Raw genomic sequence first — 16704 nt, 5'->3', positions numbered from 1 at the left:
ATGGGAGGGGCCTCCCAGCAGGGCCAGCAAATCCAGGCCAGCAGGGGCACCTCCACGAGGAGGAGAGACCGTCCTTTCTTTCTGCATCTGTTGCACCTGGCAGTGACCCATGTGTGTCTGACAGGCAGGACTGTGTGGAGCAGCTTCTGAGGAACATGTTTGACGGAGACCAGACCGAGAGCTGCCTCGTCAGCGGGACTCAGGTGTTGCTGGCCTTGTTGGAAGCACGGCGGGCTGGGTGAGCACCTGTCCCGGGGGAGGCCGCTGCATGGCGGCTGTGGGGGTGGAGCAGTGCCTGGGGCTCGAAGGAGCCGTCCGCTGTGTTGTTCTTCACTGGTTTTCAGCTGTGCACCTAAGCTCATGGACAGACTGTCCCTGCTAAAAAGGCAAATCTGTGGCTGTGGCCAAGTTCCCTTCAACCTCAGCCATCAGTCACATTCCCACCTCAGCCTGTAGTCGTTCACCGTCACCTGTTTGCACGGTGTCTGTAGACACGTCTTCAGAGCAGGTGTGGCTGGTGGACTTCCCACACGTTGTCCCGATGCGTGTGCTTGCGTCAGAGGGAACTGCAGGGTAGCCCAGTGCCGATAGCTTATGCTTTTTAAAAAGAAAGAACAAGAAAATGACAGATTGTCTTAATTTTGGTAGTAAGAGTTAGTCTCTCCCTCTCTCTGATACCAGTACATATTTATCAGGTTTTACCTAAAAAGAGCATTGCAACACTATCACCATTCTCTCCAGTTAAGTGACCAGAGCGTCGGGTTTGCACCTTCCTGACCGCGGGGAGCCCAGACTCTTCTGCAGGCAGTGGGGCTGCTGTGCGCCGTGCCCCAGCCTGGGTGTGGTGAAGGGGCAGCATGACAGTGAGGGACACTGGGTCAGCAGATTCCTTCTCCTGCGATGGTGGGGTGTTACTTTTATAACTGGGCCTCAGAGGAATCAAATGGAAAAAGCCAGAGGAACAGGGTGGGTGAGTGCTGTCTCCTGTCTCTCAGCCCAGAGGTGGGGGCAGCCGTGGCTCTTCTCAAAGCGGGAGGGAAGCAGAGGGGTGACACCACCAGCTCATCAGGGGCTAGCCGAGCGCCAGGGCTCTGGACTGTCACCTGGGGACGTCTCCTGAAGGGCTCAGGTGCCTCTCTGCTCTCTGCACCACTTACCGCAGCACTTTGGAGACGATGAGTGGGGACGGTGACTGAGAGGAGAGTGGGATGTGACAGAGGCCTGGGCGTGTCCCCGCCTCCATCTGCTTCCTCATCCACAGGACAGAGGGCTTGGTGGACTCCTTTTCTCAGGGACTGAAGAGGCTGTGCCCCGTCAGCGACAGTGTCCTGCGCGGCATCGAGCCACGGCTGAAGGACTTCCACCAGCTCCTGCTCCACCCACCAAAGGTCAGGACCTCGCACCAGTAAAGCACCCCACGGTCTGCCCTGGACTAGTGAGCACACTCAAATGCGCTGCTCCCCAGTCCGGACTTGGGAACTACCAGGCAGATGCCAGGGGCTGTTTCAGACCCACGTCTGCCAAATGTCTGCCTGTTCTTAGGGGGAGCCTGGGGGTGGGACATTTTGCAGCCCCTAGATGACTTGCTTTCTGAGATAGGGTTATCTGAGAATCGAGTTCCTTGTCTCCGAGGACCTGGCCTCTGAGTCAGGCTCCCAGTGGAATCCCTTTGCTCGGCTCAACAGCTTGAGCAGGGCTCACCCCCTCACCGCCACCCTGGCCTGCCTCCCTGCCCACCCAAGTCAACTCAGCCCCTCCCCCAGTCTCAGTCCTTTCCTATCCTTGGTGCTTCTCCTTAGCACCCACCGTGAGCTGTCCTTGTGTTTTACTTGTGAACTCGCTTATTGTCTCCCTCCCCCACTACAAAGTAAACTTCACAAAGGCAGGGATTCTGGAACATTCTCTCAGTGAAAAGGTAGATGGTATTACGCTGCATGTGGGAAATCGGGCACTGGGCTGCAAGGCTCCAGGAGGCGGTGCTTCTGTGTTTGCAGAAAAAAGCAATCCTGACCACCATCGGTGTGCTGGAGGAGCCCCTAGGGAATGCACGTCTGCACGGCGCCCGCCTCATGGCCGCATTGCTGCACACGAACACGCCCAGCATCAACCAGGAGCTCTGCCGGCTCGACACCATGGGCTTACTGCTGGTGAGCAGGCACTGCGCCACCTCCCTACCCCCCACCAGTGGGAGCAGCTGCCAAGCTCCACAGGGCGGGGCCCGTCGCAGGTAGGCAGCTGCTCATTCTCCACAGGGCCGCTCATACTTGTCAGAGCCCATGGGAACACCCCTCCATTCTGCAGACACCCCCAGGGGCCTGGAGGATGCCCCGGGCGTCTGAGTAGAGGGCCAGGTAGGCAGAAGGCCGAGGGGGTGGGCATCGCAGTGGCTCTGAGTGCGCCCCACAGGCAGATGTGGTTCCAGGCTTCTCCTCAGCCTTGCCCTTGGGTCTCTGCTCCCAGGAAGCTGAGATCTCTTTAGATTTAAATTGTCGTCCCAGAAGGAGCCAGCCGTGGAGCGGGCCTGGGGTACTGGCCCTGTCAGTTAGTCCAGCATTTGGAGATTCCAGCAGGATTGTGAAACAGACCTCCTCTCCTTCTCTTCAAAAAAAATTCTCACTCTTTTCCACCCCCCTTTTTATTTATATAGATTAAAAAAAATCCACAACCTAAAATTTACCAACTTAGTAGTTTTTAGGTGACATTAAGTATATTCACAACTTACATAGCCACTCTGCTATTTGCAGAACTTGTCTGTCTTCTCAAAAGGAAACACTGCTAAGCAGTCAGTCTCCGCGCCCTTCCCCCAGCCCCTGGCACCCACCACAGCGCGTTTTGTCTCTGAGTCTGACTACTTGTGGGGTCTCATCCAGCACTTGGCCTTGTGCATTGTGCTTATTTCACTGAGCGTCATGTCTTCAGGGTTCATCCATGTGATAGCAGGTATCAGAGTTTCCTTCCTTTTTGTGGCTGAATAATCTCCCGTGTGCAGACAGACCACACTTTGCTCATCCACTCAGTAGTCGAGGGATGCTTGGGTTGCTTCCCCCTGTGGCCACCGTGGACAACGCTGCTGTGAGCACGGGTGCACAGATACCTGTTCGAGCCCCTGTGTTCACTTCTGCGTCCCTCCCCAAAAGTGGGATTGATGGGCCGCACACTAATTCTGTGTTCAGCCTTTTTAGGAACCAACCGTTTTCCACATCGGCCCATCATTTTACATTCCCACCAGCAATGTGTGAAGGTTCCAGTTTCTCCACATGTTTGCCAAAATTTGTTTTTCATTGTCTTTTAATAATAGCCGTCCTAATAGTTGTGCAATGGTATCTCATGGTGGTTTTGATTTGTTTCCCTAATGATTAATAATGTTGAGTATCTTTTTATGTGCTTTTGTTGGCCATGTATATATCTGCTTGGGCAGTTGTCTAAGTCCTTTGCCTATTTTTGAATCAGGCTGTTTGATTTTTTGGTTGTTTTTGAGGTGTAGGAGTTCTGTACATATTCTAGATCAAAGTTTTTATCAGATATGAATTTCTCTCATTCCATGGGTTGTCTTTTCTTTCTGTCAGTAGTGCCCTTTGACACAAAAGTTTTTAATTTTTTTTAAAATACTTTATTTATTTATCTTTTTAGAGGGGAAGGGAAGGAGAGAGGAAAGAAACATCAATGTATGGTTGCTTCATGTGCATCCCCTGCAGGGAACTGGCCCCTGCCGGAAACTGGCCTGCAACCCAAGCATGTGCCCTGACTGGGAATAAAAGTTTTTAATTTTAATGAAGTCCAACTTATCCATCGGTGTCATAGTCAAGAAATCATTGCCAAATCCACTGTCATGAGACTTACCCCTGTGTTTTCTTTAAGAGTTTTATAATTTTACCTCTGTCATGTCTTCGGTCTGTTTTGAGTGGATCTGTACCCTAGTTCTGCCTGGAAGAAGTCCAGCCGTTGTTCGTGTCCCGAGAAGGGTTTGTGCAGCATCGATGTGGCCTGGCAGCCCAGGCGAGTGGACTGGAGTGCTCATGCGTGAACGGTGACGACGTCACTGCACTAGCTGGTGTGGGAGGCGGACACCATCGAGTGAGCACATGCACTGTGTGGCCATCACATTCAAAATGCCCGAGCCAGTAGAGCAGCAGGTCTGCGTCAGATTTTGCGTTAAGTTTGAACATTTCTCTGTGGAAACTATTTGGATGATTCAGAGGCCTTGGGGGACAATGCAGGGAGTTCAGTGCAAATGAAAGTGTGGCACAAACACTGCAAAGATAGATGGTCGAGAATCCGTGGAAAGTGACCCACGTTCTGCAAGGCCTGCAGCCAGCAGGGCACCTGAGAGTGCTGAACAGGTATGGACCACAGCCGACGAGAATCGGCGACCCAGGTGACTCAGCCCCTCTATAGCTCTGATGTGGCGCCCGCGACTTCTGGCCCTTCCCCAAACTGAAAACCACCTTTGAAAGAGAAGAGATTTCAGATTGTTGAAGAGATTCAGGACAATACAACAGGGCAGCGGGTGGCGATTCCAACAAAGGATTTTGCAGAGCGTTTTGGACATGAGAAGAAATAGTGGGAGAACTTTGTGAGGGCCCAAGGCGCCTACTTGGAAAGGGACTGAGTCGTCGTCGTCCTGTGTACAATGTTTCTTGTATTTTTTTTAGATTTTATTTGTCTGCTTTTAGAAAGAGGAGAAAGGAGGGAGAAAGAGAGGGAGAGAAACACCAGTGTGTGAGAGACCCATTGATTGTTGCCTTCAGTGCCCCTGGAGTGGGGACCTGGCCCACACCGTCTCTCTTTTTGGTAAATGTGTATTTCATGGTACGAGTCTGGGTGCCTTCTGGACAGACCTCATGTGTAGCCTAAGGTCATGGTCCGACTTCTGCATGTAGATACCCAGCTTCCCAGCCCCATGTGTTGGAAAGACTGTCCTTTCTTCACTGAAATGGTGGCTTCTGTGTGTCTGTCCTCATGCCAGGACCTCCCTGTCAATTACCGCAGCCTTGTAGGGAGTTTTGAACTCAGGAAATGTGAGTCCAACTTTGTTCTTTTTTTCAAGATTTTGTCTTTTGGGCCCTGACTGGTGTGGCTCCGTTGGTTGGGCACCGCCCTGCATACCGAGGGGCCGTTGGTTCGATTCCCAGCCGGGCGCGTCTGGTTTGCAGGCTCGGTTCTAGTTGGGGCGTGTGGGGGCATTTGATTGACGTTTCTCTCCCTCTCTTTGTCCCTCCCTTCTTCTCTCAAAATAAATAAGTAAAATCTTTATAAAATTTATGTCATATAGGTCTCCCTTGTGATTCCATATCAATTTTAGGATGGGTTTTTCTATTTCTACAAAAAAATACCATTGGGTGGAATTTTGATAGATTGCATTGCATCCGTAGGTCAGATACTTTGGGTGGTACTTTCGTCATGACAAAATTAATCTTCCAGTCCATGAACATGGGTATCTTTCCATTTATTTAGGTCTTTAATTTCTTTTAGCAGTGTTTTGTAGTTTTCAGTGTATAAGTTTACCTCCTAGGATAAATTTATTCCTAAGTATTTTATTATTTTGGATGCTATTGTAAATGGAACTTTCTTAAATTTTTTGGATTGTTGATTATTAGTGTCTAGAAATGCAACTGGTTTTTGTGTGTTGATTTTGTATCTTGGAACTGGATTATTAGATCTAACAGTTATGTGAAATTTGTAGAATTTTCTTCGTATAAGATCATGTCATCTGGGAAAAGAGATCATTTTACTTCTTACTTTCCATTTGGATATTTTAAATTTATTTTTCTTTCCTAGTTGCTCTGTACACACTCCGCAGTGCTGTGCTGAGCAGAAATGGCTCCTGACCTTGGGGGGGGGTGGGCTCTCAGCCTGTCACCATGGTGTCAGTGCGGTGTTTGCCGATGGCTCATCGCAGGTGCCCTTCATCCCCTCAGGGCAGGAGCCTGGAGGAAGGTTCCTTCTACTCCTAGTTTATTAAGTGTTTTATTTACAAAAGTGTTGAATTTTGTCAAGTGCTTTTCAGTGTCATTTGAGATAATTACATGGTTATTGTCCTTTGGTCAGTGGACATCAACCAGATTGACTGTCTGATTCTCATGGTGAACCGTCCCTGTGTTCTGGAAGTGAATCCCACCCAGCCATGGTGCGTGATCTGTTTAACATGCTGCTGGCTTAGTTTTGCTATCCCACATTCGTGTGCAGATAAACTGGGAGAAACAACTAGGCAACAAGATAGACCTCGCAACCCAGAGTTCCAGTGGGGAAATAAAGCCTCAAAGCCTAGACTGAAAACACCTGAGGGGGTTGAGGTGGTGGGAGAAACCCCCAGCTTCACAGGAGAGTTTGTTGGACAGACCCACAGGTCCTAGAATGTATACAAACCCACCCACCCGGGAACCAGCACCAGAAAGGGCAAATTTAATTGGGGGAAGTGGAGAAAGTGACTACAAACCGGCAGACAGCCCAGCGAGCAGCACTGTTCCCTCTCAGACCCTCCCCCACACACAGCACCACAACGCAGCCGCATGTGTCGCCCCACCCTGGGGAACACCTAGGGCCCCTCTGCTATCTAACAGGTGCGCCAAGACCAAAAAGTGGCCCAAATGAAAGAACAGATTCAAGTTCCTCGCCCTGGCTGGTGTAGCTCAGTGGACTGAGTGCTGGCTTGTGAACCAGAGGGTTGCTGGTTGGATTCCCAGTCAGGGCACATGCCTGGGTTTCAGGCCAGGTCCTAGGTTGAGGGTGAGTGAGAAGCAATCACACAATTGTGTTTCTCTCCCTCTCTTTCTCCTTCCTTTCCCCTCTCTCTAAAAATAAATAAGTAAAATATTTTTTTAAAAAGCTCCAGAAAAAATACAACTAAGCAATGAAGAGATAGCCAACCCATCAGATGCAGAGTTCAAAACATTGATAACCAGGATGCTCACAGAATAGATTGAATATGGTTTCAAATTAAATGAAAAAATGAAGACTACACTAAGTGACATAAAGGAAAATGTTCAGGGAACCAGCAGTGATGGGAAGGAAACCAAGACTCAAGTCTATGGTTTGGACTAGAAGGAAGAAAGAAACATTCAACCAAAACAGAATGAAGAAATAAGAATTCAAAAAAAATAGGAGGCTGAGGAACCCCCAGGACATCTTTAAACGTTCCAACATCTGAATCGTAGGGGGGTCCCAGAAGGAAAAGAGGGAGAGCAAGAAATGGAAAACTTATTGAAAAAATAATGAAGGAGAACTTCCCCAGTCTGGCAAAGGAAATCGACTTCCAGGAAATCCAGGAAGCTCATAGAGTCCCAAAGAAGTTGGACCCAGGAAGAACACACCAAGGCACATCATAATGAAGTTACCCAAGATTAAAGGTAAGGAGAGAATCTCAAAAGCAGCAAGAGAAAAGGAGACAGTCACCTACAAAGGAGTATCCATCAGACTGTCAGCCGATTTCTCAGAAGAAACCTTGCAGGTAAGAAGGGGCTGAAAAGTATTTAAAGACTTGAAAGGCAAGGATCTACATCCAAGATTGCTCTATCCAGCAAAGCTTTCTTTTAGAATGGAAGGGCAGATAGAGTGCTTCCCAGATAAGGTCAAGTTCAAGGAGTTCATCATCACCAAGCCCTTATTATATGAAATGTTAAAGGGACTTATCTAAGAAAAAGAAGATAAAAAATATGAACAGTAAAATAACAAACTCAGTTATTAACAACCAAACCTAAAACAAAAACAAAAATGAACTAAGCAAACAACTAGAACAGGAACAGAACCACAGAAGTGGAGATCACACGGAGGGTTAATCAGCAGGGAAGGAGAAAAGGTACAAAGAGTAGCATAGATGGTGGGTAGAAAATAGACAGGGGGAGGGTAAGAACAGTATGAGAAATGGAGAAGCCAAAGAACTTGTATGTATGACCCATGGACATGAACTAAAGGGGGGGAATGCGGGGTGGAGGGGGTGTACGGGGTGGAGGAGAGTGGAGGGGGAAAATGGTACAACTGTAATAGCATAATCAATAAAATGTATTTTTTAAAAAGGGCATTGGTCCGTCGTTTTCTTGTCCTGTGACGTCTCTGACTTTGGTGTCAGGGTGACGCTGGCCTCTTAGAAGGAGTTAGGGAGTGGTCCTCCTCTTCAGCTTTGGGGAGAGTTTGAGAAGGGTTCATGTTACGTCTTCTTTAAATGTTTGGTAGAGCTCACCAGTGAAGCCATCTAGTCTGGGCTTTCTATACTGGGAGGTGGGTCTGACTGTTGAACAATGAAGCCACCTGCAAAATTCCTCAGGGTCACATCGGCAGGTGGGCTTTCTGCCTTCATCCCACAGCCGTGTCCATGGCATGAAGGAGGGGCCCAAACTCACCCCCAGTGGAGCCTGCAGTCCCCCTTTCTGCCCCTCCCCACTCCCCTTTCCAGCCCTTTCTCTGCATAGGCAGCAGAGTCTGGGACGTAGGTTGCTGTGGCCCCTGCTCTGTGTGAGGTGGTGTGGCTGTGGGGGTGTACAGAGAGGTGCGCCTGTGTCACCTGTCCCCACCAGTGCCTCACTGCTGGCTTATGGGGTCAGAGACTCAGGGGCAGGCTGCCATGGCTACCTCCCCACTCCCCTCACCTGGAAGAGGCTGTGAGAGGAGGGGGTGCGTGTCCGCCCTCAGCTTCGTTGGGCTCCAGCTGGTGCGGCTTACGTGGGGGCCCCTCCAGGCCCCTGTGGGTGGTGTCTTGCAAGTGCGTCTCTTGAGTTCCTGTCCCTCCTGTTTGTTTGAGAATTGAACACACTTCCAGTGACCCATGGGTTAAGATAAAATCATAAAGGAAGTATAAAAATCCTACATAGTAGAATGTATAGAATGTAGCTAAAGTGGATTTTATTAGGAAATACACAGCCTTTTAAAAACACACTGATAGCCCTGGCTGGTGTAGCTCAGCGGATTGAGCTTGGGCCTTCGAACCAAAGGGTCACGGTTCGATTCCCAGTCAGGGCACATGCCTGGGTCGCAGGCCAGGTCCCAGCAGGGGGTGCACAAGAGGCAACCATACATTGCTATTTCTCTCCTTCTCTCCTTCTCTTTCCCTCTAAAGATAAATAAATAAAATCTTTTTTAAAATCCTAAATGTTATTTTTTAAAAATAAAATAAAATAAAAAACACACTGATAGAGAGGCTACAAATGAGTTACACTTTGCCCTGGCTGGGTGGATCAGTTGGTTGGAGGGTCATCTCTTATGCCAGAGGGTTGTGGATTTGGTCCCCATCTGGGCTCGTGTCCCCGGTCACGTGTGTACAGGAAGCAACCAATCGATGTTTGTGTCTCACGTTGGTGTTTCTCTCCTCCTCCTTCCTCCCCCCCCCACCTGAAATCAATAAATATATCCTCAGGTGAGTAATGTATATATATATATAGAGAGAGAGAGAGAGACAGACAGACAGACGGGGGGTGCAGGGGAAGGGAGAGAGAGGGGGGCCTGGATAGAATGAGTTAAGCTTCTAATCGCAGACAGCAGACTGACCCTCAGGCAGAGCTCTGATGAGAGCAGAGACCAGGCTCCTGGGAAAGGTTCTCCCAGAACAGCGCCTTCCCAGCCACCCTGCCTGTGGGACAGTGTGCTGACCCCAGTGGTCCTGCTGTTGGAAGAAAACCTGTGCAGGACTGTCTTCTGTCCCGTTTCCCCAGGACCTGTTTTTCAAGTACACCTGGAATAACTTTCTGCACTTCCAAGTGGAACTATGCATAGCCGCTATTCTCTCCCATGCTGTCCGGGAGGACAGGGCAGAAGCCCCTGAGCCCGAGAGCAGGGTGGAGCCTCTGCCTGGGAACGGGGGCTCAGAGGCTCCCCAGGCTGCTGCCGGCCACCCAGAGAACACAATGGTGACCCACGTAAGTCTAGCAAGTGTGGCATGTTGTTGCATGTTGCTGCATGCCCAGCCCCACCCAGACCACGTGGTCACTGACGTTGAGGCAGGCCAACTGAGGCCCCCCACCCCCTCCTGCGCTTTCTTTTCTAACCGTCCCATGAGAGAAGAGAACACAAAGGAAAGGTGACACCTTCCTGGGGTATTGGGCCTTTTGCATCCACATGCATGTATCCTCGATGTGACGTGTCTCTTCTTTCATGCTCGCCTGGGAGCACTCCACATGGTCACCTGCTCCCTTGCCTGCTAAGCCCACTTGGTCCAGGAAGGGTGGAGGGGAGCATGCAGGCCCTCAGATCCTGACCAGTCCACCTGTGACCCCAGCTGTTCCAGAAGTGCTGCCTGGTCCAAAGGATCCTGGAGGCCTGGGAGGCCAACGACCACACACAGTGAGAACCCCTGAGCATTTGTGGGGTGGTGCTTGCCAGCTCTGCGGGGCCCCAGGGCTTCCAGGGAGGGTTTGCTTTCCAGAAAGGGGTGCTGCTACTGAGGGGAACAGCTGCTGAGACTTTTGGGAGGCCAGGGAGCTGGGTGGCAGAGCCGGGCAGGGTCACCTGGCCAGGGCTGCACTCCCGGGGCATCTCGCCTGTCCTGAGCCCACGTTGTGTCAGATTCCCCTTTCCCAGATCCCAGCACCAGCCATGTCTCTCACTGAGCCCTTGAACCCTCAGGAGTGCCCAGGCCACTTCCTGCTGCTTCCTGTCCCAGCTGGCCTCTTTCTGAAACACGCAGGTGGTACCACTCCTGCCTGAAAGTCTTGACCATCCAGGTCCCCAGGGTGGCCTGCAGGGTCCAGTGTGGACAGCCCCACCCCCTGCCCTGATCTAACCACTGCTCCCGGCTTCATCCTTCACATCCTGCTCTTACTGAGCCCTCCAGTTTGTGTGTGTTCTCTAATGTCAGCACGCTGGAAGGGGCTGGCAGCTTCCCCTGGGCCCAGTGTGTGTGGTGCCCAGTGAAGCCCTGCACTGAGCATGTTTGTGCCATCTCCCCTGCCACGCACACAGCTTCCCCTGTGGCTGTGCCCTCTTCCTGCTTTCTCCTGACCCTCCTCTGCTTGGCTTGCATCTCCAGCTCAGGTGCGCTTGCTCGCTCACCTTGGCTTCCTCTTCCGGCCATTCTCAGTGTCTTAGGAGAGAGTGCGTGGTTGAAAGCAGGCTTTGTCCACCCTGGTTCAAGGGCTGTTTGTGGACATGTGAGCATGTGAACATTTCACACTGAAGTCCTTCCTTGTTGGGAAGCTGGGTGTTGCCCTACTGTTGGGTCACGTGCGGGGCAGATGAGAAGCTGAACACAGCCACATTCTGTGGCCAAGTAGGGGAGAGAGGGACCGAAGCCAGGAAGAGCGCCACTCCCTTGGCCTAGAGCTCAGTGAGTGAGGTGACTCGTGCAGCTGGGGAGCCCATCCACTCGAGGTCCCCGGAGCAGAGCATGCTCTGTCCGTGTGCTGCAGGGGTGTGTCAGTGTCTTCCTGTGTGCCTGCTGCTGCTGGGCAGGGCGTCCCCTGGGCGCTAGGCCCTGGGTTGTGCTGGGAGGGGCTCTGGGGGCGGGGCAGCTGGAGCTGTCTAAGTGCTGTCAAGCGGCCACTGGGCAGCCTTGCCAGGCAGCAGAGGCTGAGAGGGCTTTACAGGGCGGGTGGGGAACTCAGGCTTTGAGCCGCCCAGCAGAGGTGGGGCAGGTGCCCTGGGTCCCACAGGTGAGGCCCGGGACCGGCAGCCTGACACATGCCGCCCTCCACTTTCAGGGCAGCCGGTGGTATGAGGCGCGGGAACATGGGCCACCTCACCCGGATCGCCAATGCAGTGGTGCGGAACCTGGAGAGGGGCCCCGTGCAGACCCCAGTCAGCGAGGTCATCCGAGGTGAGCCCTGTACCGGGTCTGGCTGCCCAAGGCTGCCTTGCCTCCCCTCCAGCCAGTGGCGGCTGCATGGGTACTGGACAGTCGGCCTGCCTTCCCACGGGGGTCTCCCACGGGGGTCTCCCTGTGGGTGGGCCCGAGCCCTGGAGCCCAGACGTCTGCACAGCGCAGGCTCAGCTCCCAGATGCACAAGCTCGAGTCCTGCCCGAAGCGGCTGCTCTCTGGACTCTCGCAGCCCTGCCCCAGCCCAGCCTCCCCTTCACCCTGGGCCTGCCACCCACCCCCGCCCCTTGGGACTTCCCAAATCGTGCCCTTGGGAAGTCGTGACCTTGCCCCTTCCCATCTCTCATACCCTGGGCACATGGTCTGCAATGCTGGGCTTCAAGGGCGGAGCCAGGCAGGGCCCCAGGTGACGGTCCCAGTGAGGCAGCTCCTGGCCACAGAGCAAGTGCAAGCTAAGTTGTTCTGGGGACAGCTGGGTGTTCTCAGTCTATGGCCTCTGAATGGGGGTCAGGCTCCAGGTCCCTGGGTGTCCTTGACGAGGGCTGAGGCCCACGAAGGCCCAGTTTGGGGGACAATGAGCACGTGCGAAGCTCTTCACTGTATCTTCCCTCCGTGTTTCTGGGGTTCGAATCTCTCTGAGGCTCCCACTCCCTAGAAAAACAGATGCAGGCCAGTGGGTTGTGCTGAGGCCGGGTTGTCAGCCACTTTGTCACAGAAGCCTGTGCCACTGCCCTGTGGCTGGGGCCCCTTGGGGTCCCTTGTGTACCAAGCAAGTTTAGGTCTCAGACACCTGCTTCAGACAGGCCCTGTGCCTGCATGACCCCTTGAGGCCCTGCAGGCCCCAGCAGCTCTCAGCTGTCACCCCAGGTCCCTCCACAGTGGCACTCGGGACCCAACAGTGCTTCTCTCACAGGACTCCCTGCAGATTGCCGTGGGCGCTGGGAGAGCTTCGTGGAGGAGACACTGACAGAGACCAACCGCAGAAATGCCGTGGACCTGGTGAGGAGGCTCGTCTGGTGTGTGCACGTGGGTGTGGGTGCAGCCCTGCGTGTCCTGCAGCCTCTGCTCCGTGTCCGGCCTTGGGCCTGGGCCAGTCTGAGTGAGGAACCCTTGTTCCTGCCCCCCACGCTGGGAGCCCTGGTGTGGCCTCAGAGACGTAATTGTGCTCGGACCCTGTGTGGGCTACATGTGGGGAGCGGGCTGGGCCCCGGTCCCAGGGCACAGGCTCACACCCACCCCTCTGCTGCTGCAGGTGAGCACCCACCACCTCCACCCCTCGAGTGAAGACGAGGACATGGAGGGCGTGTTCCCCAACGAGCTGTCCCTTCAGCAGGTGTGTGTGGTCGGGCCCTTCACCACGGTCTTGGCAGTGCTGAGGCCTCTAGGGCTCCCCAGGAGGCACAGCAGACGTCAGCCGTGGGAAGCGGCCACAGGGAAGGTGCTCACTGTGCCCCAGAGCCACTGCACTGATGGGACCTTTGGAGATATATGGGCCAATTAAAAGTTAAGTGGGTTGTTGGAACGTGACTCACATGAGCACACATCCTAAGTGGTCAGCAGTGGGGAGGAGCCTGAGTCTGAGGCCCGCGCCCCCCCCCCCGCCCATGCCGTCTTTCCCTCCCAGGCTTTCTCTGAGTACCAGGTCCAGCAGATGACAGCTGCCTTCGTGGACCAGTTTGGCTTCAATGATGAGGAGTTTGCAGACCAGGACGACAGTGTCAAGTGAGCCCCTAGGACCACACGCTCGCCGGTCACTCTGCCAGCCCAGCTCTGGCCAGCGTCCCGTGCGCCACTTGAGGCTGTCTCCTTTGCACACCATGACCCCAATTTGTGCCTTGCACCCCTCTTCTCAGTCCCTTTCGGAAGGATGGAGTTGGTTTCTTCTCAGGCTGTCCAGGTCCCCGCCCCGTTTCCTCAGCTGAAAGCCAGGTGTGACTTGTGGGCAGGCGCGGCAGGAGTGTGCCCCCACAGTCCCCAGACACCCTCAGACCAGACACAGCAGCCAGGTGGGAGCCACCCAAGTATTCCTACCAGAGCTGGAGGGAAGGCAGGTGTGCACAGGGCAGGGCCCTACCCCAGGGACAGCCACACTCCTGGACTGGCTGTGGAGCTCCAGCCTTTCACTCGGCTGCCACCTGCTCTGGGCTGCAGACCCCTTCAGGTCTCCAGCCCAGCTCCGATCGGCATGCACAGCAGGCACCCTCCTGAGGTGATGCCACCTGCCCAGGTGCTGAGTGTCCACATTGCCCTTTCAGCGCTCCATTTGACCGGATTGCAGAGATCAACTTTAGTATTGACGCTGACGAGGACAGCGTGAGTCCCCAGCGTAGTGTTTGTTGGAGGGGAACAGGGACACGGTGGTGGTGGGCGGTGGGGCGTGGGGGAGGGGGGCTGCTCCGTGGGAGCCCTGTCTCTCCCAGCTGGGGGCCCATGCTGGGAGGTTGTGGGCTGGGCCCCTGGGAGCCAAGCGGAACACGTGGGGTCTCGCAGCCCAGCGCAGCTCTGTTTGAGGCCTGCTGCAGTGACCACATCCAGCCCTTTGATGACGACGAGGACGATGACATCTGGGAGGACAAGGAGACTCACTGTGCTGCTCGGGTTATGGCCAGAGCCAGGTGTGTGGCCTGCCCATCTTTCCTGAGCCTCCTTAAGAAACAGAAGCCTGTGGACACTCGTGCCCTGCCTGCCCTGCCCTAGCTGTGACGCCCCGTGGCCTTAACCGTGCTTCTCCTCCAGGTTTGGGGGCCCTCCTGCCTTAGAGAGCTGCCAGGAGAACAGCCTGGCCCGGGGAGGCCAAGACAGGACAGAAGCCGGTGGGGATGTGGCTCGGGCAAGAGCTCCTTCAGCTGCTGCCCAGGACGGTCCTCGCACAGAGGGCAGCTCAGAAGGTGCACACTTGGGGTGCTGAGTTCAGGCTGGGTGGGGGACCCGGGTGACGGAGGATGGAGTGCCCTGCCTGTGCCTGGTGGGTGCTCCCTGGGGCCCGACACCCGCTGAGCTGTCAGGGGAGGTCATGATCCTGTAGGCAGTGGCTTCCCCGTGCCACTGACTGAGGACATGGGGCTGGTGGCAAATGCTGTGGCTCAGTTCTCAGCAGTCCCTCCCAGCCACATCAGCCACAAGGCCCATTGGGAAGACAGCTCTTCTCTTGGGGCCTCCCTTGCTGCCTCTGGGCTGGGGGTTTGGAGGGCAGGAGGGGCCGACCTCTTGGTCAAGGGCCCGGGCCACTCCATCTCGCCCTGGCAGGCTCCACTTGGACAGCGTTTGATGAGCCGGTGAGTCCAACTGCTCCAGCCCCAGGAGTAGCAACGGATGTGGGCTCCAGTGTGTGGGCAGCCAGTGTCCCCAGCACCTCGGCTTTGGAGGAGAAAGGCTGGGCCAAGTTCACTGACTTCCAGCCATTCTGCTGGTAAGGAAGGCAGGGCAGGCCGGAGCAACCTCGTCTGCCTCTGGGACAGTGTCTCCCCGGCACAGCTTCAGCCTCGGCTTCGTCCACAGCTCCGAGTCGGGGCCCGGGTGCAGCTCCCCAGTGGGCACAGGACATGGCGATGCCCAGGGTGGCCTCAGCCAGGGCCTGGAGACAACTCGTGAGTCAGAGCAGCTATGAAGTCGGGGCAGTGGGAGGAGGCTGTGCCGGCCCAGGATGGGGGTTGCAAGGCCTTAGGGCCACCCTGGGAGTGCAGGTCAGGCCCTGCATTCATCTGTGCTGCTGCTGCCACTGGCCACCTGCCTCATGCCAGTGCATGCCCACTGTGCCACCTTAGTGTCATCTGTAGGACCTGTCCAGAGCCCCTGGCCCTGTGTCCCCACCAGATAGGCACGGAGACCCCGGTGTGTCGGGGACACACAGGGAGGGTGGGAATGGGAACCCACAGGGGAGGACAGTGCTAGGTTTTCAGGCTGAAGCTCTCAAGTGCCCGCACGCGTTTTCCCAAACGCGTTTTCCCTCTGCCCTTACTAGTGTCTCTGACCCTGTGTTGCAGCTGGCCCTGCTGCCCCGTGTGCCTGGAGTGTGTGTGTCTCCAGGGACGCCCCCCTGGTGGCCTCCAACAGCAACGAGGATGAGCAGAAGGTGGCTGTTGCCTCACAGGCTGTCAGCATGGGTTCCAGCCGGGAGGCGCCCCCAGTGCCCGCCTCAGCCCCCAGGTGTGCAGGGCGGGGTGGGCACAGGCACCCAAGGGTCTGGTGTCTATAGCATTTGGCTCACCCAGGAGTGGGCAGGACCTGCTGCCTGATGGGCCTGTGACCCCGTGGAGGGAGCTCTGGGGAGGGTTGCCCCCGGATGGTGTGTTGAGAGAGCACAGAGGGATTGCATGGCCCACTCCAGGTTCCTGGGGATGGGGCCGCCCCACCCGTAGGCCCACCTCGGAGGGAGTGGACCGGCCTGTGGCGTTCCGGCCCAGCAGGGCCACCACTCCAGGCCCGGGGGTGGCCCCAGAGGGTGGGGAGAGGACTCAGCTTCTGTCTGGTGTGTGTTGAGTCTTTGGCACGTGCCCACCTAAACACCTGGGAAATGCCCACCACACTCAGGCAGTAGGATGGGGGTGTCAGGACTTTGCCACTGAACCCTGGTTGGAGTGGGGGAGGGGTGTCCTCTATGCAAGCTCAGCCCCTACCATGTTCCATCCCCATACTCAAGAAGAAAGTCTCGCCTTTGGGATTCATTGATGGACAGACACATCTCCCCTGGCTGGGCTGGGTGGGGGAGGGGACAGCTTAGAGAGCTGTGTTTTGGAAACTAGGGAAGGAGAGGCAGGTGGTCTGCTGGCCTCACCCCACCAAGAGGGGTCAGGGAGCAGACAGTTGATCCAGGAGGGGGTGTTCTCTGAGGGAGACAGGCCCTGTCTTCCCCACAGGGGTAGGCTGGCCCCCAGCAGGATCCCCCATCCTTGGCCCCCACATGGCTGTGGAGCTCTGAGCACCCTGTTGGCGGGGCCCTGCTCTGGTCCCCCATGCTTGGTCCT

The 16704-nt window shown here is 55.1% G+C and overlaps 1 protein-coding gene across 2 annotated transcripts in view; it reads left to right on the top strand.

Annotated features, from left to right (window-relative positions):
- Nucleotides 1-16704, top strand: part of PPP6R2 (protein phosphatase 6 regulatory subunit 2) — a 62608-nt gene that overhangs the window by 44525 nt on the left and 1379 nt on the right. For both annotated transcript variants that reach the window (XM_037048883.1, XM_037048893.1), the window contains 15 exons: nucleotides 125-238; nucleotides 1262-1388; nucleotides 1995-2147; nucleotides 9642-9845; nucleotides 10205-10269; nucleotides 11625-11740; nucleotides 12654-12739; nucleotides 12993-13073; nucleotides 13365-13462; nucleotides 13996-14053; nucleotides 14231-14355; nucleotides 14477-14628; nucleotides 14987-15149; nucleotides 15239-15327; nucleotides 15724-15886. In XM_037048883.1, the coding sequence (XP_036904778.1) occupies nucleotides 125-238; nucleotides 1262-1388; nucleotides 1995-2147; nucleotides 9642-9845; nucleotides 10205-10269; nucleotides 11625-11740; nucleotides 12654-12739; nucleotides 12993-13073; nucleotides 13365-13462; nucleotides 13996-14053; nucleotides 14231-14355; nucleotides 14477-14628; nucleotides 14987-15149; nucleotides 15239-15327; nucleotides 15724-15886 (1794 nt within the window). The remainder of the gene's footprint in view (nucleotides 1-124; nucleotides 239-1261; nucleotides 1389-1994; nucleotides 2148-9641; nucleotides 9846-10204; nucleotides 10270-11624; nucleotides 11741-12653; nucleotides 12740-12992; nucleotides 13074-13364; nucleotides 13463-13995; nucleotides 14054-14230; nucleotides 14356-14476; nucleotides 14629-14986; nucleotides 15150-15238; nucleotides 15328-15723; nucleotides 15887-16704) is intronic.

Source organism: Sturnira hondurensis, unplaced genomic scaffold (genome assembly GCF_014824575.4).
Source record: "Sturnira hondurensis isolate 20B ecotype Veracruz unplaced genomic scaffold, ASM1482457v3 Scaffold0000780, whole genome shotgun sequence".
Lineage (NCBI taxonomy): Eukaryota > Metazoa > Chordata > Mammalia > Chiroptera > Phyllostomidae > Sturnira > Sturnira hondurensis.
This window is presented reverse-complemented; position numbering and strand designations above follow the sequence as displayed.